Source organism: Cervus elaphus, chromosome 6 (genome assembly GCF_910594005.1).
Source record: "Cervus elaphus chromosome 6, mCerEla1.1, whole genome shotgun sequence".
Taxonomy (NCBI): Eukaryota; Metazoa; Chordata; class Mammalia; order Artiodactyla; family Cervidae; genus Cervus; species Cervus elaphus.
In genome coordinates, this window is record NC_057820.1 from 185,312 (window position 1) to 209,315 (window position 24,004).

The 24,004-nt window shown below is 49.5% G+C and overlaps 2 protein-coding genes across 3 annotated transcripts in view; one reads left to right on the top strand and one right to left on the bottom strand.

Moving 5' to 3' along the window:
- Positions 1–5,623: 5,623 nt before the first annotated feature.
- LOC122696661 (beclin-1-like) lies at positions 5,624–6,692 on the bottom strand. Of its 2 annotated transcripts, XM_043906902.1 has the most exons (2): positions 6,351–6,692; positions 5,624–6,122 (listed from the first exon to the last, which is right to left on the bottom strand). In XM_043906902.1, exons 1-2 carry the CDS (start codon positions 6,602–6,604, stop codon positions 5,627–5,629), a joined length of 750 nt encoding a protein of 249 aa, XP_043762837.1. In that variant the 5' UTR covers positions 6,605–6,692; the 3' UTR covers positions 5,624–5,626. The 2 variants fall into 2 exon arrangements, with proteins under 2 accessions (XP_043762837.1, XP_043762836.1); XM_043906901.1 differs by having other exon boundaries at positions 5,624–6,692.
- An 11,571-nt stretch (positions 6,693–18,263) lies between these two features.
- The window catches only part of PDE6B (phosphodiesterase 6B), a 29,018-nt gene continuing 23,277 nt past the window's right edge, over positions 18,264–24,004 (top strand). The window contains exons 1-3 of the mRNA XM_043905896.1: positions 18,264–18,773; positions 20,872–21,024; positions 21,270–21,359. Of these exons, the coding sequence (XP_043761831.1) occupies positions 18,306–18,773; positions 20,872–21,024; positions 21,270–21,359 (711 nt within the window). The 5' untranslated portion in view covers positions 18,264–18,305. The remainder of the gene's footprint in view (positions 18,774–20,871; positions 21,025–21,269; positions 21,360–24,004) is intronic.

Here is a 24,004-nt window from a genome sequence, read left to right on the forward strand (position 1 = left end):
AGGCGGGGAGCTCATGCCAGAAAGAAGTAGCGCCCTCTTGAGAAATGACTCTACATGGGGAGGGCTGGGTGGCAAGGAGTGATTTTAAGAATCACAAAGCCTACCACACGCCAAGCGAATTCACAGGGACCCTTGTGGCGCCTCTGTGTGGGACATGTCACTGTCACATTCTAAAAACAGAGAACCAGAGAGGACAATGTTTTTAAAACATCATGTAAAAAAATAATAATAATAATAATAATTAAAAAAAAAAAACATCATGTGTTTTTTTTATTATAACAGTAATCATGTGTCAAGTGAAGAATGTTTTCCCTATTAACGGTAAATTGCATTTTAATATTTACATATTTATTAGCATTTAAAATCCAATTTCCTACAGTGTTTACTTTAATTAATTTGGCTGATTCTAATTATTTTTTCTAATTTGTTTTTCATTTTACCTTCCACTATTTCATCCTTTATCTTTTTAACTGGCTAAGTGCTCAAATTTTTCTTTCATTATTGATTCTAAGCCCCCGCTTTTTAGGGAATGATCAGTATAGATCTTCATGTATAAGTACAGCCATCTCTGCACAGGTGATGGTTAATCTGAAGAACTCAGTCTCACAAAATCAGAGCCTGTGAATTCCTGGAGACACAGAATGTACCTTATTGTTTTGTAAGTTTTTGTCTTATAAAATATAATAGAGCCACAGAAAAACCCATAAGACATGCATGTAACAGTTTAATGACATAAATGAGCATCTGTGTCCTTGCCACCAAATCAGGAAACAGAACACTGCAGACTCAAGGATGCAGCTCACCTCACCCTTCCCCGAAGTTCTTGCTGACTTCACTGAACTGCTTCCTTGTGTTTATTTGTACTTTAATCACCTAAGTATACATCCCTGAACACTTTAGTTTGGGTTTGCCCTTTTTTTTTTTAATTATACAAGTGGAATCATAGAGCCTGATTGTTGCACATCTTGTTTCTTTCGTCCAACTTGATGTCTGTTGTTGTGTCTATAGTTTATCTCTGTCAAAGCTGGTACTAAGCATTGTGTGAATGTGCCACAGTTTATCCACATTACTGATGATGAGCATTTGATTCTTTCTAGTTTGGGATATTATGAATAAAGTTGTTGTGAACTTTCTTATGCTTGTGCACTGATGCACTTGAGTGTGGATTTTATTTGATCATGAGTAATATAATATATATGCTTAGCTTTTTGTGCCCATTTTTATTGAGATACAATTTATGTGCAATAACAATCACTGATTTTAAGTGTTTGACTCAATGACTTTAGACAACTGTACACATTGGTATGAGTCACCACCACAGCACAATACAGGTATAGTCCAAACACCCCCCTGCTAAGTCACTTCAGTCGTGTCCGACTCTGCGACCCCATCCCTGGGATTCTCCAGGCAAGAACACTGGAGTGGGTTGCCATTTCCTTCTCCAATGCATAAAAGTGAAAAGTGAAAGTGAAGTCACTCAGTCATGTCCGACTCTTCAAGGCCCCATGGACTGCAGCCTACCAGGCTCCTCCATCCATGGGATTTTCCAGGCAAGAGTACTGGAGTGGGGTGCCATTGCCTTCTCCGAAACACCCCCCAAAGTTCCCCTTTTCAGCAATGCTCTGCTCCACTCGAGGCCCTACAGAACTGCTCATCTGCTTTCTCTTGCTATAGTTTTGGCATAAAATTTCAGATACTTGCCGTCATAAAGTATATTGTCTTTCATGTTTGGTTTCTTTCACTTGACAATGCTTTGTTTTTATTGTTAATAAAAATTCCACCAAAATTTGTTTATCATTCATAAAATGATGGACTTTAGTTTGTCCATATGGAGTTGTTATGAATTAACATTCATGCACAAGTCTTTTGTGAAGGTGTGTTTTAATTTTTCTTGGAGTGGAATTTTTAGGTTTTGTCTTAAGTTTATATTTAATTTTATAAGAAGCTGACCAGTTGTCTTCCACAGTGGCTATACCATCCTGCATTCCCCTGAGCTATGAATTAAACTTCCCTACACGCTGTCCCTTCACCAAACCTTGGTGCTATCAGCGGTCTTCTTAGTAATGTTGACCATATGATTTTGATTGGAATCGTACCGAACCTGTAGATTAATTTGAGCATAACTGATATGTTAGCAATATTGAGTCTTCTGCTCCATGAACACAGTTTATCTCTACATTTACTTAGGTCTTTATTAATTTCTCTCAATATTTTATAGTTTTCAGTATAAAGGACTTGCACACATTTTGTTAAATTTACCTTTAAGTATTTTATATATTTAATCCTTCTTTAATTATTACTTTAAATAAACTTTTGTTGTCCAATTGTTTGTTACAAGGATATGGAGATATGTTTGATTTTTAGGTTGCCTTTTAAACCTGCAACCTTGCTAAATTGACTTATGCTAGCAGCCATTTTTTAGATTTCTTAACATTTTCTATATAAACTATTATATCACAGGTAAGTAGAAACAATTTTAATGCTTTCTTCCCCAACTGCATGCCTTTTATTTCTATTTCTTACTTTATTGTATGGGATAGACCCTCATGCATAGTAGCAAATAAAAGTTACAGGAGTAACAATCCTTGCCTTATTCCTGATTTTTTCAGCTGCACCATGTCATGTGGGATCTTAGTTCTCTGACCAGTGGCAGCTTGGGGTGCTAATCACTAGACAGCCAGGAAAGTCCCTATTGTTCCTGATTTCAGTGGGAAATCATTTTGATCTTTCATCCTTAAGTATAATGTATGCTCTAGCTTTTGAGGAGAAAGTTTTCACTGGGTTGAAATCCATTTCTAGCTATCTGAGAGTTGTTGTTGTTGTTGTTTTTTAATCACGAACAAGTGACGAGTTTTCTCAAGTTTTTGTTGTTGCTGCCGTTGTATTTGCTGAGATTATTATGTGGTTTTTCCTTTTCAGCCTGTTAGTATGGTAAATTACATGCATTGTATTCCTGAGCTAAATTTCACTTGGTTATTCTCACGCAAGTAGCATCTGGTACCTATTATCAGGAATACAAATACTTCTGCTCACTACATCTTGGTCTAGACATCACCAGGGAAAACACAAAATAGTCAAGCACTGGATGGAACAAGCTTTACTCACACAGGGACGTGACAGTGCAAAATGACAGTTTCACTAGTGTTGAAGCTCCCATGGCCAGCGGGTCCTTCCCAGCAGTTGAGATGTGGCCCAGAGCAGCATGCACACCACTTGCGCTGCAGCAGGAGGACCCCGTCTCCCCACAACGTGAACCAGATATGGGGCTGGTCAGGGGCCCGTGGCACACACTGTTAAGCAGAAAAAAGGAACATACTGTGAGCCTGAAAGAGGGAAAAATATTCCAAAGCAATAAGCAAAGTACAGTCTGAAACTCTTTACTTCTTGGTGAGGAGATGCTCCTGAGGCCCAATCTTATGCCACCAAGGCAGAGGTTAAAAGACTGCCTTTCTCAGCAGTCATAATGGTTCCATCCTTTTCATACTGGGCTCACATAATTTGCTATTATTTTGTTGAAGATTTTTGTGGCTGGGCTAGTGAGGGATATTATTTTTAGCTTCCTTGTAATATTTTGTCCTGTCTAGTGTTACAGTGATGCTAACTTCACTAAACGAGTTGGGAAGTACTCCCTTACCTTCTCTGTTCTGAAGAATCTGTGTAGAACTGGTATTATTTCCTCCTTCAGTGTTTGGTAGAATTCACTTGTGAAGCCATGTGGGGTTAAAGTTTTCTTTCTGGGATGATTTTAACTCTAAGTTCAATTTTTAAAAGCAGTTGTAGGGCTATTCAGGTTGTATAATTTTCTTGAATAAGCATTAGTAATTTGTGTCTTTTGCCTATTACAATAAAATTTTCAGGTTTGTTGGCATAAAGTTGTCCACAATATTCCCTTCAAAGTTGTGATTTTTATTGTATGTAAAATATATCTCAAAAAGCTGAAAGAGTAAAAGGTTTAAAAAAAATTTTTAAGTTTTTTTAATGTTTGTAGGATCTGTAGTGAAATTCCCTCTTTCATTCCTAATATTGATAATCTGCATTTTTTTTTCTGGGCAGTTATCAGACTGCAGTCGATCTTTTATTACAAATCATTAAATCTCCCCACAAGGTCTTAAACAGTATTAAACACCATTTCATATCTCTTAACACAGAGCAGACCAGGCATTCAGTACTGGAACCAAGTGAGAAGTGTTAAATTTCAAGCTTCTGATCACATCACATGGTGACCAAAGCCTGTTCATTTTCTCATGTTATCCAACTGTGCATCTCACACTTTTTGTCCTCTCAGTGGAGACAAAAGTTTCTAGTTCATGTTCTAAGTGCAGGAAGCTGAGAGAGACAAACTCCAGTGAAAACACATCAATCTCAATTCAACTCAGTTTAAAAAAAAAAAAAGCAAACTTAAATTATTTGTTTTGAGGAGACAAAGGGAAAGGAAGGCATGAGGTTAAGAGTGAAAACTACGACAAAGACCAGATGCTATACATAGCATGTCGTAGTTCTGGAAACTATCTCTTATATGATATTTTAAAATGAAGTGGCTTTTGTGGATTTTTTTTCTCTTTTGGTATTGTAAACATATGCTGTTTAATAGTAGCCAAATTTAACACTTTCTTTTTTTGAAAACAAAGCAAAATTGAAAGCCTTTAAGGCAAATGAACTCCTAAGGAAAAAAGACAGTCATTTGTTATAAAACTGTGAGAATACCCAAGCAAGACCCCACTTAAGATTCATCAGCGTGAACCTGAGAGCTTCTGTCCACTGTTCCTCGGAGTTAAACTGAGTTTGGATGGAACAGGGGCCACCACTGCCTCCTGTGTCTTCAGTTTGCCTCTATCCACAGCCGTCCTGCAGGTGAGAGCAGCAGAACTCATTAGTAACTGAGATCTGAGTTAGGTCAGTTCAGGCAAATGGGCAGGGACTTGATCATGGGACCATTCACGTCATTTTATCTATTAACTCTTGGCGAGGAACAGTAGTGCATTTTGGATTTGCTTGAAAGCCCAATATCAAGAAGGCTGTCCCAAGAGCCTCATTGTCATTGTGGAGCACAGGGACAGGACACACACCCACACAGGTGAGAGGCCTGGAGCAGAGGGTGAGTGAGGGGGACAGTTCTCTTCACTGTTTCCTAGGCACCCCTCACTCATGGGGAGGGTAGGGAGGCAGAAGAAAAGAAATGCTTTGTTTTGCGGTGATGGAAGCAGCTCAGGCTTACTCTCTTAAGTAAGGTGCCCATCTGTCTCTGGGCTCCTACAAAATTTAATCAAAGAAAGCATTCCTGTATCTTTTCAAGGGCATAAGGGAAAACTTCCCTGAAACTGGAGAGCAGGCTTGAGCTCTGCACCAAGAAAATCCCCCACACCATCAAAGTCAGCATTTTTCTCCAGGGATCAGGTGATCACACTTTCTTGCTTGCAGTGTTGGATCCATCCTGCCCATCAGTGTCATGGGATTTTACTCCGTTTTCAGCTTTTCCACCATGCATACTAGTTTTGCTTCCATTCTTACTGTGCCTTCCATTCTGCTCACTTTGGTCCTACTTTAGGTTCATTCAGCACTGGGGAATACTGACCTTAGATCTGTCTGTCAGAGACTCCAGATACGAATGGTTTCCATAGGGAACAAGTCAATACCTCTGAAATTTCAGACCCATCTTATTGCCCAGGGCATGGAGCAGCAATACTGTCTGGCCCCAAGCAGCATTAATCTCATTCCATTCCACAGGAACACTGGGCAGCCGACCCGGTCTGAAGTTATTGATTGTACCAAACTGTCCACTATGCCAAATGTAGAAGGTTGCATTAAAGACGTTAGTTTTCTTCAGCTTGTCCAGCTGCATCTGGGCATAACGCATCTTGTTTTCTACACTCTTCAGCTCATCATCCAGTTCTAGCTGTTGTCTTTTAAATTCACTGTATTCCCTTTGATACTGAGCTTCCTCCTGATCCAATCTCTCAGCCTCAACCTGGACCTTCTTGAGATTTTCCACCACTATCTTCCAGTTCTTCACGTCTTCCAGCTCTTGGATCAGCCTCTCCTCCTCTAATAGCAGCTCCCGTAGCTCCAACCCAAGCTGTTCGCTGTCATCTTCATTCATTTGCTCTAAGATCTCCAAAGAGCGTTTGTAGTTCTGACACTCGTTTTCAGTGACATTGAGCTGAGTGTCCAGCTGGTCTAAGAGAGTGTCTGTGCATTCCTCACACAGGGGGTGATCCACATCTGTCTGGCCTGACATGATGTCAAAAAGGTCCCCAGTGACCTTCAGTCTTCGGCTGAGGTTCTCCATGGTGTCACCATCAGATGCCTCCCCAATCAGAGTGAAGCTGTTGGCACTTTCTGTGGACATCATCCTAGCTGGGGGGATGAATCTGTGAGAGACACCATCCTGGCGAGTTTCAATAAATGGCTCCTCTCCTGAGTTAGCCTCTTCCTCCTGGGTCTCTGCTGGTTTCATCTGGGCTGTGGCAAGTAATGGAGCTGTGAGCCCCTGGATGGTGACACAGTCCAGGACCTTGAAGCTCGTGTCCAGTTTCAGAGGCTGGCTGCAGCGCTGACACACGAAGCTCACCTGCATGGTGCTGCTGGATGTCTTAGACCCCTGCATCCCTCGGGACCTGGAGCCCGCCACCCTGATCCGGTCTACCGCGGGGGTACCACGGCCTCGGGTCTGTCTGTGAGCAGGACTTCCAAGACTGCCATCACCCAGCCTTCACTGCATTTTTTTTCTTTATCAGTTTGGCTAGAGGTTTGTCAGTTTTTGGTCATTTCCAGAAACTACTTTCTAATTTCTTTTCTTTATTTTTGGCTTTATATTTCATTGATTCTGCTCTTTTATTTTCCCCTCTTTTTTCTGCTTACTTTGGCTTTAGCTTGCTCTTTTTTTTCTAGTTCTGATTTGAAACCTTTCTTGTTTTCTTATACAATCTTTTAATGCATTAATTTCCCTTTAAGCATTGCTTAGTGGCTTACATCAACAATGAGTGAATTGATTCCCTTAATTTGAACTTGAATTCATAAAAAAAAAAAAATTCACTTTTTCTTTATATGCCCACCATAACTTTTTAAGGTGCTACCTGATGGAAGATACTAGAAGATAGTACTCAAACTGGAAGACAGGAGCTGGGGGAGCAGATGGGTGGTGGGTGGGTAGATAGGTGGATAAATAGGACATGTGGATAAGATAAAAATACAAGAGGGACTTGGACCAATGGTGATAATGTATCATAAACTGGGGAACAAGATTAACCCAACTCTGATCTGTGGTTAAAAAAGAAGTTAACTTCCTGTGTTGTGCTGCAGTAGTAATCAGATTCAGATGAGTGTGGCTTACAACAGTCAACGTATCCCTCACTCATACTTCACAGTCACAGGTCTGTCTTCTTCATTCTAGGACCCAAATAGCCCCTTTGGGGATGTGATGTGTTCAGCAAAGAGGGATAAAAGGCAGTGGAGCCCCATGGCTGTTTAGAAGGGCCTTTCTTGCTTCCTCCTGAGACAGGCTGGGACCTGGGCCCCTTTGCTGCCATACTTGCACCTGGACACACCTCTCCTCCAGAAACAAAATGCAAAAAAAAAAAAAAAAAATACATAGGGCCACAAATAACCACATACCTGCACAATTGAGCCAAATTCTGAACAAAAGTTGCCAAAAGACCAAAAAAAAAAAAAATCCAACTGCCACTTCTGAAGAGCCAGAAGCAAAATCAGGGGGTCAAGAGCAAAAGCAGAGTACAGATGCCCCCTGCATTCAACATCACCAAAGGGCAAATCACCTCAACCACCGGCCGGCCCAACCCCTGGACACACCCCTACCCTCACCCCATATAAGGAACAAGCTCACCAGGGAACTTTCCCCAGGGAGAAAGTGAGCTGCATCAGTCAGTTTCAGATCCTCAGTGGTGTTCAACTCTTTGCAACCCCATGGACTGCAGCACGTCAGGCTTTTCTGTCCATCACCAACTCCTGGAGCTTGCTCAAACTCAGGTCCATCGGGTCGGTGATGCCATCCAACCATCTCATCCTCTGTCTCCCCCTTCTCCTCCTGCCCTCAATCTTTCCCAGCATCAGGGTCTTTCCCAATGAGTCAGTTCTTTGCATCACGTGGCCAGAGTAGTAGAGCTTCAGCTTCACCATCAGTCCTTCCAATGAAATTCAGGACTGATTTCCTTTAGGATGGACTGGTTGGATCTCCTTGCTGTCCAAGGGACTCTCAAGAGTCCTCTCCAACACCACAGTTCAAAAGCATCAATTCTTTGGTGCTCAGCCTTTTTTGTGGTCCAACTCTCACATCCATACATGACTACTGGAAAAACCACAACTTTGACTAGACGGATGTTTGTCAACAAAGTGATGTCTCTGCTTTTTAATATTCTATCTAGGTTGGTCATAGCTTTTCTTCCAAGGAGCAAGCATCTTTTAATTTCATGGCTGCAGTCACCATCTGCAGCGATTTTGGAGCCCAGAAAAATAAAGTCAGACACTGTTTCCGCTGTTTCCCCATCTATTTGCCATGAAGTGATGGGACCGAATGCCATGATCTTAGTTTTCTGAATGTTGAGTTTTAAGCCAGATTTTTCACTCTCCTCTTTCACTTTCATCAAGAGGCTCTTTAATTCCTCCTCACTCTCTGCCATAAGGGTGGTGTCATCTGCATATCTGAGGTTATTGATATTTCTCCCGGCAGTCTTGATTCCAGTTTCTACTTCATCCAGCTCGGCATTTCACATGATGTATTCTGCATAGAAGGGTGACAATATACAGCCTTGACATACTCTTTTCCCAATTTGGAACAAGTCTGTTGTTCCATGTCCGGTTTTAACTGTTGCTCTTGACCTGCATACAGATTTTTCAAGAGGTAGGTAATGTGGTCTGGTATTCCCATCTCTTTAAGAATTTTCCAGTTTGTTATGATCCACACAGTCAAAAACTTTGGCATAGTCAATAAAGCAGAAGTAGAAGTTTTTCTGGAACTCTCTTGCTTTTTGGATGATCCAATGGATGTTGGCAATTTGAACTCTGGTTCTTCTGCCTTTTCTAAATCCAACTTGAACATCTGGAAGTTCTCAGTTCATGTACTGTTGAAGCCTCACTCGGAGAATTTTGATCATTACTTTGCTAAGATTTGAGATGAGTGCAATTGTGTGGTAGTTTGAGCATTCTCTGGTATTGCCTTTCTTTGGGCTTGGAATGAAAACTGACCTTTTCCAGTCCTGCGGCCACTGCTGAGTTTTCCAAATTTGCTGGCCTTTTAGTGCAGCACTTTAAAAGCATTATCTTTCAGAATTTAAAATAGCTCAACTGGAATTCCATCACCTCCACTAGCTTTGTTCATAGTAATGCTTCCTAAGGCCCACTTGACTTCAGACTCCAGAATGTCTGGCTCTAGGTGAGTGATCATACCATCATGGTTATCTGGGTCATTAAAATCTTTTTTGTATAGTTCTTCTGTGTATTCCTGCCACCTCTTCTTAATATCTTCTGCTTCTGTCAGGTCCATACCATTTCTGTCCTTTATTGTGCCCATCTTTGCATAAAATGTTCCCTTGGTACATTATCTCTAATTTTCCCAAAGAGATCTCTAGTCTTTCCCTTTCTATTGTTTTCCTCTATTTCTTTTCATTGATCACTTAGGAAGGCTTTCTTATGTCCCCTTGGTATTCTTTGGAACTCTGCATTCAGATGGGTTTATCTTTCCTTTTCTCCTTTGTCTTTAGCGTCTCTTCTTTTCTCAGCTATTTGTAAGGCCCCCTCAGACAGCCATTTTGCTGTTTTGCATTTCTTTTTCTTGAGAACTTGTTTGTCTTCACTCCCCTCTGCTGCAGCAGGGACCCCAGTAAAGCCTTGACTGAACTTCTTGTCTGGGCTCTGTTGATAGGGGAAAGCCAAGCACCCTGGTATCACTCCCACATCCCATTAGCCAAAGCCACAGGTCAGTTGCCTGAGGTCAATTGCAGGGATGGAGCTGATGAAGTTTAATCCTCTTACCAGCCCATCAGCCACTGCTTTATGACCCCCGCTGGGCAGTGGTATTTTATCCCAACTCCATACTTGTTATCTACCTTGTAGTCCCAGTTTCTTCTGGGCAGACAAATCCTTTGAACCAGAATATTTGGTCACAGGACTTTTCAGTGTCCTCTTGGCCCTTGCGTCTGTGGTCATCGCCTGAGTTTTCTGTCTCAGTCAGTCTCACATCCCCTCTGAAGTTAGGGCCCACCCTTTCAGCTTGTTCCCTGTTCATGCAGACACTTCCCACGGTGGGCCCCACTCTGAGAGTCACACTCAGGCCCCAGAACCTACTGGTCTGTTTCTCTGGGGAGCCCTGGTTCATACAATAATAGTTGAACATCCCCTACAGGTTCAGAAAAGCTGCTCAAAGGACTGAACCAATACCTGTTGAGGAGGGTGGACTCCAGGTTCCCTTCACATTCTCGGCTCTTCCCTCCTTTGGCCTTGACCCTGCCCTCACTCTTGCCTTTCCCAGGACAGCCAGGTCTGGGCAGCCACTGTGCAAGCCCAGGAGGAGGGAGTCGTGACTGGCCGGCGTGGCCTGGCTGCCTCCCCCTCCTCAGTGGCAGCTGTCAGTGGCTCCAAGCTGATCCCTGCCAGCCTCTGGCCCTAGGACGAGGCTGTGGCTGGTTTAGACCAGCAAACTATAGCTCACGGCCGCACATGGCTCACTACCTGCATTCGCCTTGTAGGGCTGCCCTCACCCAGTACACAAAGTAGAGGCTTCAACAGTTTATTATCTCTCAGTTCTGGAGGCTAGAAGTCTAGGCCTCAGAGCTGGTCCCCTCAGGGGAATCCATTCCAGGACTCTCTCCAACCCCTGGTGGTGGTTGGCAGTCCTTAGTGTCTCTTTGTTTGTAGATAAATCACCCAGCCTCTGTCTCCATCCATGAATGTCCTCCTCTGTACCTTTTCTTATAAAGACAACACCTAATCCAGTAGAAAAGGAGTACATCAAGGCTGTATATTCTCACCCTTCTTATTTAACTTCTACGCAGAGCACATCATGAGAAACGCTGGGCTGGACAAAGCACAAGCTGGAATCAAGATTGCCAGTAGAAATATCAATAACCTCAGATATGCAGATGGCACCACCCTTATGGCAGAAAGTGAAGAGGAATTAAAGAGCCTCTTGATGAAAGTGAAGGACAAGAGAGAAAAAGTTGGCTTAAAGCTCAGCATTCAGAAAACTAAGATCATGGCATTCGGTCCCATCACTTCATGGCAAATAGATAGGGAAACAGTGTCTGACTTTATTTTTCTGGGCTCCAAAATTGCTTCAGATGGTGACTGCAGCCATGACATTAAAAAATGCTTGCTCCTTGGAAGAAAAGCTATGACCAACCTAGACAGCATATTAAAAAGCTGAGACATTACTTTGCCAACAAAGGTCCATCAAGTCAAAGCTATGGTTTTTCCAGTAGTCACGTATGGACGTGAGAGTTGGACCATAAAGAAAGCTTAGTGCCAAAGAATTGATGCTTCTGAACTGTGGTGTTGGAGAAGACTCTTGAGAGTCCCTTGGACTGCAAGGAGATCCAACCGGTCCATCCTAAAGGAAATCAGTCCTGAATATTCATTGGAAGGACTGATGGTGAAGCTGAAACTCCAGTACTTTGGCCACCTGATGCAAAGAGCTGACTCATTTGAAAAGATCCTGATGCTGGGAAAAATCAAGGGTGGGAGGAGAAGCAGATGGCAGAGGATGAGATGGTTGGATGGCATCACTGACTTGATGGACATGAGTCTGAGTGGACTCCAGGAGTTGGTGATGGACAGGGAGGCCTGGCGTGCTGCAGTCCATGGGGTCGCAAAGAGTCAGACACGACTGAGCGACTGAACTGAACTGAACTGAATCCAGTAGAGCTCATCTTAACTGGGTTACATCTGCAAAGACTGTAGAGGGCTTCGCTGATGACTCAGACGGTAAAGAATTTGCTGCCAATGCAAGAGACCCAGGTTCAATCCCGAAGTCGGGAAGATCCCCTGGAGGAGGAAATGGCAACGCATTCCAGTATTCTCGCCTGGAGAATTCTATGGACAGAGGAGCCTGGCAGGCTGCAGTTCATGGGGTCACAAAGAGTCAGACACAACTGAGCGACTACCACTGTGAAGACTATTTCCAAATAGATTCCCTTTCACAGATTCCAGGCTAAAAAATCAAAAGGCAGATGTTGATCCACTGGGGGCTTCTTTGCAGTTTTAAAAAAGACCAAGCCCTATGGTACCAGGGGGATGCCTGGTCCTACTTCCCTGCCCCCCGAAGCTCTCCTGTGAACCCCTCAACCCACCCCATGGAGGTGGAATGCTACTTGGTTGCAGTCATAGCCACAGGTCCTTTTCTGATTGAGTTAAGCAAAGCTATTAAAATTCTGTAAGCTTGAAGGATTCCATCTCTTCTGCCCTCTGCCCCTGGATCCATGTAGGTAACGGCCTGGGTGAGTGTGGGTTGCTCCCAGCTCTGGCCAGGGAGGCAGGCAGTGTTAGCAAGGCCACCTGGCACTACCCAAAGTCACACCTTCTCTGGAGGGCTGGCAGCAAAGGTGACATTCCCTCCATACCAACTCTCTGCTGTTCCAGGACTGGGGTGGAGAACAGGCAGCGTTTCAGTCAATTCAGTTCAGTCACTCGGTCGTGTCCAACTCTGTGACCCCACGGACTACAGCACGCCAGGGTTCCCTGTCCCTTCCAGAGCTTACTCAAACTCATGCCCATAGAGTTGGTGATGCCATCCAACCATCTCATCCTCTGTTGTCCCTTCTCCTCCCACCCTTGATTTTTCCCAGCATCAGGGTCTTCTCCAATGAGTCAGTTCTTCACATCAGGTGGTCAAAGTGTTGAATTTTCAGCTTCACCATCAGTCTTTCCAATGAATATTCAGGACTGATTTCCTTTAGGATGGACCGGTTGGATCTCCTTGCAGTCCAAGGGACTCTCAAGAGTCTTCTCCAACACCACAGTTCAGAAGCATCAATTCTTTGGCACTAAGCTTTCTTTATGGTCCAACTCTCATGTCCATACGTGACTACTGGAAAAACCATAGCTTTGACTTGATGGACCTTTGTTGGCAAAGTAATGTCTCAGCTTTTTAATATGCTGTCTAGGTTGGTCATAGCTTTTCTTCCCAGGAGCAAGCATCTTTTAATTTCATGGCTGCAATCACCGTCTGCAGCGTTTACCTCCCCTCAAAACCCAAACAGAAACATCCTAAGTGTCCATGAACAGGAGACTAAGTAAGTCAGGGAAGCTCCACAAAATGGAATTCTGTGCAGCCCCTAAAAAGTAATAGCAGGCCAGAAATGACCCGTGCCCTGGGTCCGAGTACAGAATCGCTGGCTTGGACATGTGTGCAGAGAGAAGGCAGTCTGGAGGGAGGGCAAAGCTCCTGGCACAGTATGGCTCTAGCGAGTGCAGCTGCGTCTCTGCTGGACCCACCAGCCCCTCCAGGGAGGTGGTGGCGTGATTCTCGGTGTTGCTGGCTCTCCAACAGTGTCAGTTCTCACACGCTCAATGTCAGTTGGAGAGCTGCCTCCTGTTCAGTGTTGACCCACGGGAACACTGCCTCAGACCCTGCTGTGGCCCCGGGGTTGTGCCCCAGGCCCTGCCTCCGGTCCACCTCAGCCCCCTGACCACCCACCTGGAGCTGGGGGTGGGCACAGTCCCCCTTGGCCACTTCTCCTGCCACTTTTGCCACCCCGGCGGGCGGCAGGCCACCCGAGTTTCTGAGTGGCTGCCCCTGCAGGCTGGGACACCCCTGCGGGCTGGGGCACCCACACCCCGTGGGGCAAACTGTAGCCAGTGGGGAGGGGAGGTTGGAGGGAAGGCCATGACCACGTCCCCCTTCCTCGGCTGTGCCAGGGCCCGGGGCCGAGTGGTTGCACCTGCTGCCCAGCCAGCTGCGTCTCTGGCTCCTGGTGAACCAGGGCGTGCTCTCTGCCCAGCCTGCTACCCCAGGACTGCGTCTCTCCTGTGAGGTGCTTGCCCTGGGCTCTACTCAGTGAATCAGCCACGCAGGACAGGACCAGATGCCCCAGAGCTTAGAGGCTTAAACAGCTTCGTGTCTCATGGTCTGTGGGTCAGTCATTCGGGCTGGGCTGAGCTGGGTACTTCTGCCAGTCTTGCCTGCAGTCACATTGCAGCCATGGTCAGCTGGTAGGTGACTGAGGCTGGAAGGCCAGCCTCTGGCCCACCCGGAGACTCAGCCTCTCCATGGGCACCACCACTGCCCCTGCCACTGGGGGTGGGCTCATAAGGGACCGCAGTCATCCTTAGTCTCCCTGGGGGCTCTGCAGACTCTGCAGGGTGGGGCCCAGGGTGTCCCGACCGTCTTTGGAGGAAGCATGTCCTGCCTCCTGCTGCTGTGTCTGCCCTCTGTGTCTGCCCTCTGTGTACCACGTGACTCATGCTGCTGCCCACCAGCTGCACCCCCGGAAGGGTGTAGGTCCCCACTCCACGCTGCAGGCTCTAGCACATCAAGACCCAAGTCTATGCTACTCTGAAGATTATGGCAGCAGAGAGGGAAGAGGTTTCAGCTTCTGACACCACTGCCCAGACCAGCACAGACTCAGAGCGGCTCCCTCACCCCACCCACTCTTCCAGCCCCGCACCCACTCCCTCCAGGCCCCCAAGGGGGACCTCTGCTCTCTCCATGTCCCTGCCTGCCCTGCCCCTCAAGCTGTCCCTGTGCACCACGCCCGAGCCCCACGCCTCCTGGTTCCATTTCTCACCCAGAGCAACACAGCAAGAGGCTCGCTGGCCAGAGTCTGCCCTGGTGTCAGACAGTGGGTGCAGGCAGGGGTGCACGCCCACCCCGGCCTGGGTCTGAGCCGCTGAAGCTTCCCTCTGCCTCCCACATTTCCACCTGCCCCTCATCCCTCCAGTGACATGCCTTGTGGAAGGACAAGGTCCTAATGGCTGTGTCCATTTTCTGTACCACAGAGTAAATGATATTTCGGAATGTGAACTCTGATTTCCTCACCCTTTCCATCCTCTTGCCTGGTTCATTTTAATTTCAGGGCACTTGTTCCTTACGAAATTGCATCCTCTCCACAGTTTGGGACAAGGACCTAGAACTCTCTCCATGTAATAGCTATACAGCTCCTGGGGCGGACTTGCTGATAAAATCCCACACTATGATGAGGTAAAATTAGCAGGAACCTGGTGAAGTGGCAATCCCACATCTCCTCAAACACCTTCCAAGTTCACCTGTGGAGAAGTTACCTGCTGTGCCTGATGAACCCTTGAACAATAACAAAAAAAATGAAGATCATGGCATCCAGTCCCATCACTTCATAGAAAATAGATGGGGAAACAAGGGAAACAGTGAGGGACTTTATTTTTGGGGGCTCCAAAATCACTGCAGATGGTGACTGCAGCATGAAATTAAAAGACGCTTGCTCCTGGGAAGAAAAACCATAACCAACCTAGACAGCATATTAAAAAGCAGAGACATCACTTTGTTGACAAAGGTCCATCTAGTCAAAGCTACGGTTTTTCCAGTAGTCATGTATGAATGTGAGAGCTGGACCATAAAGAAGGCTGAGCACCAAAGAATTGATGCTTTTGAACTGTGGTGTTGGAGAAGATTCTCGAGAGTCCCTTGGACTGCAAGGAGATCCAACCAGTCCATCCTAAAGGAGATCAGTCCTGGGTGTTCATTGTAAGGACTGATGGTGAAGCTGAAACTCCAGTACTTTGGCCACCTGATGTGAAGAGCCGACTCACTGGAAAAGACCCTAATGCTGGGAAAGATTGAAGGCAGGAGGAGAAAGGCACGACGGAAGATGAGATGGTTGGATGGCATCACGGACTCAATGGACATGAGTTTGAGCAAGCTCCAGGAGATGGTGAAGGACAGGGAAGCCTGGCGTGCTGCAGTCCATGGGGTCACAGAGTCGGACACAAGTGAGCGACTGAACAGCAACACGTGTGCGCCGCACAGGTGCATCTCAAAGGTGAATCTCACAGGTGCACCCCACAGGAGCCTCTCAGACACACCTCTCTGCACACCTTAAACGCACCCCTAAATGGAACATCTAATTGCATCGAGTCCACCCCTGGGGCTGCTCAAGAGCCTGGGACCCACCAGTGGGTGCGTTGAGAAGTGAGGGGGGAGGAGCCCCCCTGCAGGTGAGGTGGCCAGGCGCTTACACCATGTGCCCAGGGCTCCTCAGGGCACTAATGCCTCAGCTCCCATACCTACGAGCACTTCAGGGGGCAGCAAAACCCACCAGCAAGTCACTGTGGGCCCCCTTCACGCCCACCCACTGCCACCAGGGGTCTCACGTGTGTGCTCTGCCCCAGGACTCGCCAAGACCCTCCAGCAGCAATGCCCCGAGCCCAGGGCCAGGCCCTCTGCCCCACACAAGGGAGAATCACTCCTCCTTTCCTCAGCCCTGCAGAGGCGGAGAGAGGAAAAGCAGAAACAGGTAAGGTGGCCCCCGGCGGGGTGAGCACAGGGCCTGGGACACGCACCCCCAGAAATCTGGCTCCTCTGGGCCATTTGGCCAGACGGTCACCTCGTTGTGGGCACGGCCCTCCCGTCCAGCATGGGCTGAACTCCAGCTTGTGGTGGGAGGGGGCCCTGGAAGCTGCCCGGAGCTGGATTTAGAGCGAGGTGACCCTCAGCCTGGGCCCCAGTCCGAGCTCTGCAGCTCTGGCCCACGGCAACTGTGCCCCCGCCCCACCTCTCACTGCCCCCCGGCCACAGCCACACTCCCTAATTTGGGAGAGCGGGGCCCTCAGTGCAGCCCTGAAAGGCCTCTGCTGCATGAAGAAGCGGAGGCGGGCAGCGTGGCTCCAGGCCGGCGCCCTGAGCTCAGCCAGCTGGGCCTTTGTGGCTGATGCAGCTGCCGGGCACCCGCCCAGGGCCCACACGGAAGGCCCCCCCGAATGGAGATTGGTGCTGAGCAAGCTTGCACAACCGCAAAGGTGCTGGCGCCACACTCCCACACGCATGTGCACATATGTATGCCCACACATGCACGTCACGTCCACACATTTCCACCAGCTCAGCACACACAGCCCTGCCTCCTAGTTATGAGCATGATAACAACATAGACATGGCAACATGAGAAAGACAAGGAAACCTGAAGCCCTTCTCCCTGCTTTCCGTGACTCGGTCTCCAGCTAAACCGCTCCGCTTCCACCTCTGGCCAGGGTGCTCAGCACCCTTCTGGCTGCTGCAGAAGGTGAGCCCAGAACGCCAGCCCCCCCGACTCTGCTGAGTGATGTGCACGCTGGTCCCACGGTGGGCAGAGCTCCTACCCGTGACCGTGCTGCAGTCCCTGAGCACACGTGCCCACTCACATGCATGCATCCTCGTGCACACCCAGCATATGCACTCACATGCATGTGCACGTATCTGTACATGGTTTCTTGTGTGAAGGGAAGTGAAGGGAACTCTTACAACTGGAGAGTCAGGCAGACCTGGGGTGAGTCCTCCAGTTGTAACCCAAGCTTTTTCATCTCATCCCAGCTCGCAGGGAGGTTGGGATCAGACCTCGAGGAGGGAGAGTGGCACAGCACTCAGCCGGAGGCCCCTGCTGCTGTCTGGGCCCACGGGTCCCTGTGTGAGGCCCAGACACACAGGCATGATCCCGTCTGTAACACCGGGTGGCGCTGGCAGAGCCACCCTGGGCTCTGTGTGAGCAGAGGGCCTGGCAGCCTGAGTGAGGGTGCCAACAAGTGGGGGCTGGGCCGAGAAGAGAGGAGTGTGGTGGGCGCTCGTGGAGACCACTCCTAACTAGAGATGCGGGCTCTTGACAGAGAATAGCCCCCTCCTCGGTGCGAAGAGAAGGAGAGGCAGTGCAGAGCCCCTCCTGGGGCCCCTCCTCCACCCCTCCTCCCCACTCCCTGCTTCCCTCCCCAGGGTGGGCAGCACATTTGGGGGTCTACCCCACCCCCCGAGCAGAGCTCTGCCCCGCTGCCCAGCACACCTGAGCCCAGGTCTGGGGGCCCAGGAGACCTGGGGCTGCTGCCAGACCATCCCCGATCCTTGGGTGGCCCCTCGTGGCATTTGTGCCATCACCTCTCCCTGGGGGTGGGTGGAAGGGCCTGTCTCCATGCCAGGACCCCTGCCACAGGCGGAAGGCCCTGAGCTATTACCCTGCAGCCCCCAGCCTAGGGGGTCTGATGTTCCCAGGAAGCAGGCAGTCCGGGCCCCAGGGGAGGGAGGGCAGGCGTGGGTGGGTCAGCTGGTGTGGTAATCATCACTAAGACAGGCTTTGCTGATGACAGTGTTTGCTGGAGGGCCCTGTGCGCAGGGGCGGGTGCTGCTCTCGGACGGGTGTCTGGACACCATGAGCCTCAGTGAGGAGCAGGTGCACAGGTTCCTGGACCAGAACCCCGGCTTCGCGGACCAGTACTTTGGGAAGAAGCTGAGCCCGGAGGATGCGGCTCGCGCCTGTGAGGACGGGTGCCCCGAGGGCTGTGCCAGCTTCCGAGAGCTGTGCCAGGTGGAGGAGAGCGCGGCCCTGTTCGAGCTAGTGCAGGACATGCAGGAGAGCGTGAACATGGAGCGCGTGGTCTTTAAGATCCTGCGGCGCCTCTGCTCCATCCTGCATGCCGACCGCTGCAGCCTCTTCATGTACCGCCAGCGCAACGGCGTGGCCGAGCTCGCCACCCGCCTCTTCAGCGTGCAGCCCGACAGCGTCCTGGAGGACTGCCTGGTGCCTCCCGACTCCGAGATCGTCTTCCCGCTGGACATCGGGGTCGTGGGCCATGTGGCGCAGACCAAGAAGATGGTGAACATCCAGGACGTGATGGAGGTGGGATTCGTAGGCCCTGGGGGTGTTCAGGTTTTAGGAGGCAGCGAGCGGAGCAGAGCTAGCTCAGAGTTGCCGGGGGAGGCCTGAGGGGGCAGGGGGGACGCCTGCTGCCCCTTGAGGCATGACTCCCTGGGCAGGGTTCAGGCAGGAAGAGCTCTGGGTAGGGACCGGTGCGGAGACCCAGGAAGGCGAGGCTGCTGGACCCCGGAACCCTGAGCTCGCAGCCTCGTCAGAGATTGCACCACCTGCCGGGGTGGGCAAGCTTGGCGGTTCAGAAATTGGTCCAGGTTCCCTGCTGGCCTAGTGGTTAGAACTCTGCACTTTCTCTGCTGTGGCCTGGGATTCAGTCCCTGGTGGGGGAGGAGATCCAAAAGTGTCCCGGCAAGAAAAAAAATTTAAAAAAAGAAGCTGGCCCAGGGCGCCCAGAGGACAAGGGACGGGACTGGGGTGGACACCTGCGAAGCGTGTGGGGAGGGGCCCATGGTGGGCACAGGAAGGGCTGGCCGCCTCTTCTGTCCTCCCCACCACCTTGGGAGGGTCACAGGTCTCGCCTGGGAGTGGCTCCGCCCCCTCCCTTGATGCGAAGGGTCCAGAGGGAGGCACCCACAGGGACAGGCCGCTGCCGCAGCAGCCACAACCCCTCATCCCTCAAGACAAAAACAAACTTGTGGACGGACCCCCAGGCCCCTGGCTCCAGACTGCAATCCTCTTAAACTTATCTCCTCAAACAAGCCTTGGTCCGGCGACCTGAATATGCTAATCTCTGGGATTAGCTTCATTTCACTTCCTTTTTAGGAAATGGGTCACCCATGAATCAGAGGGTCCAGAGCGTAAATTACCAGGAAAACATCCTGCAGGAGTTGGGGGGCTGCACCGGGAGCCCCCCGCCCCCCCTCCCCCTCCCCCCGCTTCATCTCGCCTCTCCCCTCTGTGAGCCTCCACCCCCACCCCCCGACCCACACCTGTGCTGTTGGTTCTGAGGCTCTGGCCCAAATGGCCAGTGGGGGTGCCACCAGGTGGCTGCTGAGAACCGAGGGCTCGTGGGGAGACAGCGGGCAGAGGTTGAACACAGGGGAGAGTGGTGGTGCCCGGCAATGCCAGAGTCTCTGAACCCGCATCACTGAGGCATCTAGACTATGTCGTGGGGGGCAGCTGCTGTGTGGGGAAACTCCCAGGAAACTGGATGGCCTGGACGAGGGAGGTGGGCAGGACTGGGCAAGCCACGCAGGGCACGGGTGGACCAGGAGGCAGGCGGGCCCAGGGATGCTGCGGTGACTGACCGACGACAGGGCCTGAGCAGCAGGCACAGAGTTGGGGGCACTTTAAAGAAGTCCCAGGGCCTGGCTGGGTCTGAGGGACAGGGCGATAAGGCCCAGTTCCCCTTTCTGGGCTGGTGTGTGGATGCCAATCCTTGGAAAGGGGACAGGAGGGCAGGTGTTTCTGGGCGTGAGGTCCAGGATGCAAAGGGCAACTGGACCAGAACAAAGCTCAGATGAGCTGTTTCCTTCAACCGGCCCCTGACCAGGGAGAGGCCCTGAAAAGCAACTCCAAGACTGAGGGAACCTGCTCTGGGGGCCAGGCAAGGACGGAGGTCTCTTTGTGGGGGCAAGAAACCCCGTGGAGCAGATGCCTGCTGGAGCAGGGCCCAGGAGGTCCATGGGGCTGGCAGACAGGTCCTAAGTGTGGGAGCGGGCTCAGGGTGGCTGAGGGCAGGAGGAGACTACAGCCCGGACCAGGAGGGGCTTGCAGACGCATGGACTAGACAGACTCAAGAGGCATCTGGAAGGCCAGTTAGCCAGATGGAAGCAGATGTGGAGGCACTAGGCCTGCTCATAGCCAAGCTCTGCAGTCTGCAGTTCAAGAGCTGGGGGTCGTTGGCTCTGAGATGGGGTGATAAGGACTGAGCCAAGCTGGAACCCCAAGCACAGGCCATTGGCCATGTCTGCATGTGCTTCCCAGGCTCCTGATATCCAGGGCATGGCCCCCTGGGTCTTAGCACTGGCCTGGGCAGCTTAGCCGTGACCCCCAGGGACAGGGGGGACCAGGACTCCGGGTCCACAGAGCGATGGCCTCTCCCTTCTTTCCTCTCGTCTCATAGTGCCCCCACTTCAGCTCCTTTGCGGATGAACTGACCGAGTATGTGACGAGGAACATCCTGGCCACACCCATCATGAACGGCAAAGATGTCGTGGCTGTGATCATGGCTGTGAACAAGCTGGATGGCCCATGTTTCACAAGTGAAGATGAAGACGTGAGTGTCAGGAGACCCTCCGGCATGCACGCCTATACCTGGGGGCAGTGTCTGCGTGGCCGCTCTCCTCATGTGGCCTCGGGGACTCACCTGCTTGTCTGCTGCCAGTCAGCCCAGGGGCGAGGTCGGTGCGGTGTGTGTGGTCCCCACTCTCCACCGCTGGGCATCTCCTCCGCAAACACACACCTGGGCATGCATCTGAAAGCCGGGGTTTTTAACTGCTGCTGTCACAACCTCTGTTTCAGGTTTTCCTGAAATATCTGAACTTCGGGACATTAAACTTGAAGATCTACCACTTGAGCTACCTGCACAACTGCGAGACTCGACGTGGCCAGGTAACCTCACGCGCTGCCAGCCGGGCCAGCTCCACGCCCGCCCTCCGGGGTGCCTGTGTGTGCCCAGGCATCTCTCAGGACAGAGGCATGTGGTGCCATGGGCACCTGGGTACCTTGAGGGAGAGGACCCAGGGCTTTGTGCTTGTGGGTCAGAGCTGTGAATGTGTGGAGCTGCAGGCAGGGAGGCCAGGACCCTGTGGGAGGCCGGGGGCCTTGCCCTCAGGCCCAGGGCTGTGACCACCCGCAAACTCGGCATCACCGCTCCGCCTTAGAAGCAGCCTCCAGCCTTCTCTAGAAGGAGCAGGGGTGGATCGTGAATGTACAGCAGGGTCAGAGAGTCCCAGCACTCGTCAGCCAAGCCTGTAGGTGGACTCTGCCCCTGCCACACAGGAGAGAAATTGCCTCCAGGACTGGAGACTTCTTTGTCCCTGAGCGAGGAGGCCCAGGGGCCTCAGCCCATGGGGTTTGGCCCATGGTCCTCTGTGCAGACGGGGAGGTGGGGGGACGCTCGGGGGAGGAAGGGGGAGTGAGAGGGGGCCTGGCAGGGCCTGAGGCCAACAGTGCTGGACTGCAGTGTGGGGCTGAGAGCAAGGCTGGGCGTGGGGCCGGCAGAGCCCACTGAGAGCTGCAAAGTGCTCTTAGAAGAGCCTCTGGGTGGACGCCGGTCTCCATGCAGTGGGGACGGGGCTGCACCAGAGATTATTATGCTACTTCCTTCTTTCTGTTATTATTTGTCCATTAGTCTGGACACAGGGGTATTCTTTATGCTTTAAGGTGTAACCCAGCATGACTAAACTGATTATATTGTTCAGTTCATTTTCTCAGTGGCTCCTGTGCCCTCTGACATGTCCACCGACCCCATCACTCTGAGTGGCTTTTGTTCAGTCTGTGGGCGTGTGGTGGGTTTTTCGATTCGGGCTTCTGTGCATCCTTAGTGCTTCCCACGTAACTTCCTTACTCTCTACAAAATGCTCCTGTCTCCTTTGTATTTTCGTGCCCAGTCCTGAAATTACCCATTCCCCAAGGGGACTGGCTCCTTTTGTTGGAGATAGTGTTAGAAACAACATCCAGAGCACCAGGTGTGACCTTGGCCTGGCGTGCTGTGGCTTCCAGGCCCTCAGTCGGCAGAGCACAGAGACGTGGGTGCGTGTGCACAGCTGAAACGGTTTCTGCGGGTAGCCATCCGCGTCTACACTAAGTTAGGCCCGAGTTCCTGTTGATGTCTCCAGTCCCACCTCGTGTGTCATCCTGACCTCCTCCCTCCAGTGCACAGGGATGTCCCTGGCTCCCGTCTTCTGCTGTTGGCTTGGTCGTTGTCCAGTTTCGGAGCACGTGTATGGCAGGGTCAAAACTGTAACCTGTGATCCACAAGAAGCAAGTTCATCACCAGAGCCCAGAGTGTGTGCACTCCTCTGTCTTTGCTCTTTGCAGATGCCATCATTTCCAAAATGCTGAGGGCAATGCCTCTCCCTATCCCCTTCCATTAGGAGGTCTCTTGCATTCTCTTGTCACAGTCTGCATTCTTTCCTGGAATCTTTCCAGGAATTGAAAGGATTTCCAATCTTTCCTGGAATGAAATGATTTTTTATTTGCAAATATTGCAGTTCATTCTTTGTGCTGTAGCTTTTTATAGATCTTGACAAATGCATCATGGTATGTATCTACCGTTACAGTGTCATAAAGAATCATTTCAACACCCTAAAAACCCCCACCTCCACCAAAGCCCTGACAACTGATATTTTCACTGTCTCCATAGTTTTGCCTTTTGCTGACTGTCATATACTTGGAATCAAAGAGTATGGAGCATTTCAGGACTGGCTTCTTTCACTTAGTAATATGCATTTAGGGTTCCTGCATGTCTTTTCATGGCTCGGTAGCCCAGTTCTTTTCATTGTTGAATACTATACCAAAGACTGGATGCATCACAATTTATTTACCTATTCAGCCATGGAAGGACATCTTGATTGCTTCCAGTTTGGGGCAATTATGAATAAAACTGCTATGAACATTTGTAGACAGGTTTTTGTGTGGACATGAGTTTTTAATTTGATTGAGTAAATACCAAACAGTGTGATTGCTGGGTAATATGGTATATAATTGTGTTTAACTTCATGAGCCACTGTCCCAAAGTGGCTGTCCTGTTTTACATCCCCACCAACAGTGAACGAAAACCCCTGCGGCTCTGTCTGCATCTCTGTCAGTGTTTTAGATTTTGGTCATTCTTACTGTTGCTTTAATTCACAGCTCTAATGACAAGTGACTTTGGACATCTTTTCATATACTTATTTGTCAACTGCATTTCTACTCTTTGGTGAGGTGTCTGTTCAAATCTTTTGCCCATTTGAAATCAGATTGTTTTTTTCTTACTGTTCAGTTTCAAGAGTTTTTTGTAACATTGGGTTTTAAGTCCTTTATCAGATATGTATTTTGCAAATATTTTCTCCAGTGGTATAGCTTGTCTTTTCATTCTCTTACTAGTATATTTGGAAAAAAGTTTTATATTCTCTTTTTTTAAATTGAAGTATAGTTGATTTACAATGTTATGTTAATTTCTGCTATCTAACCAAGTGATTCACTTATATATATATATACATTCTTTTTCAAATATTCTTTCCCATTATAGTTTATCATAGGGTATTGACTAT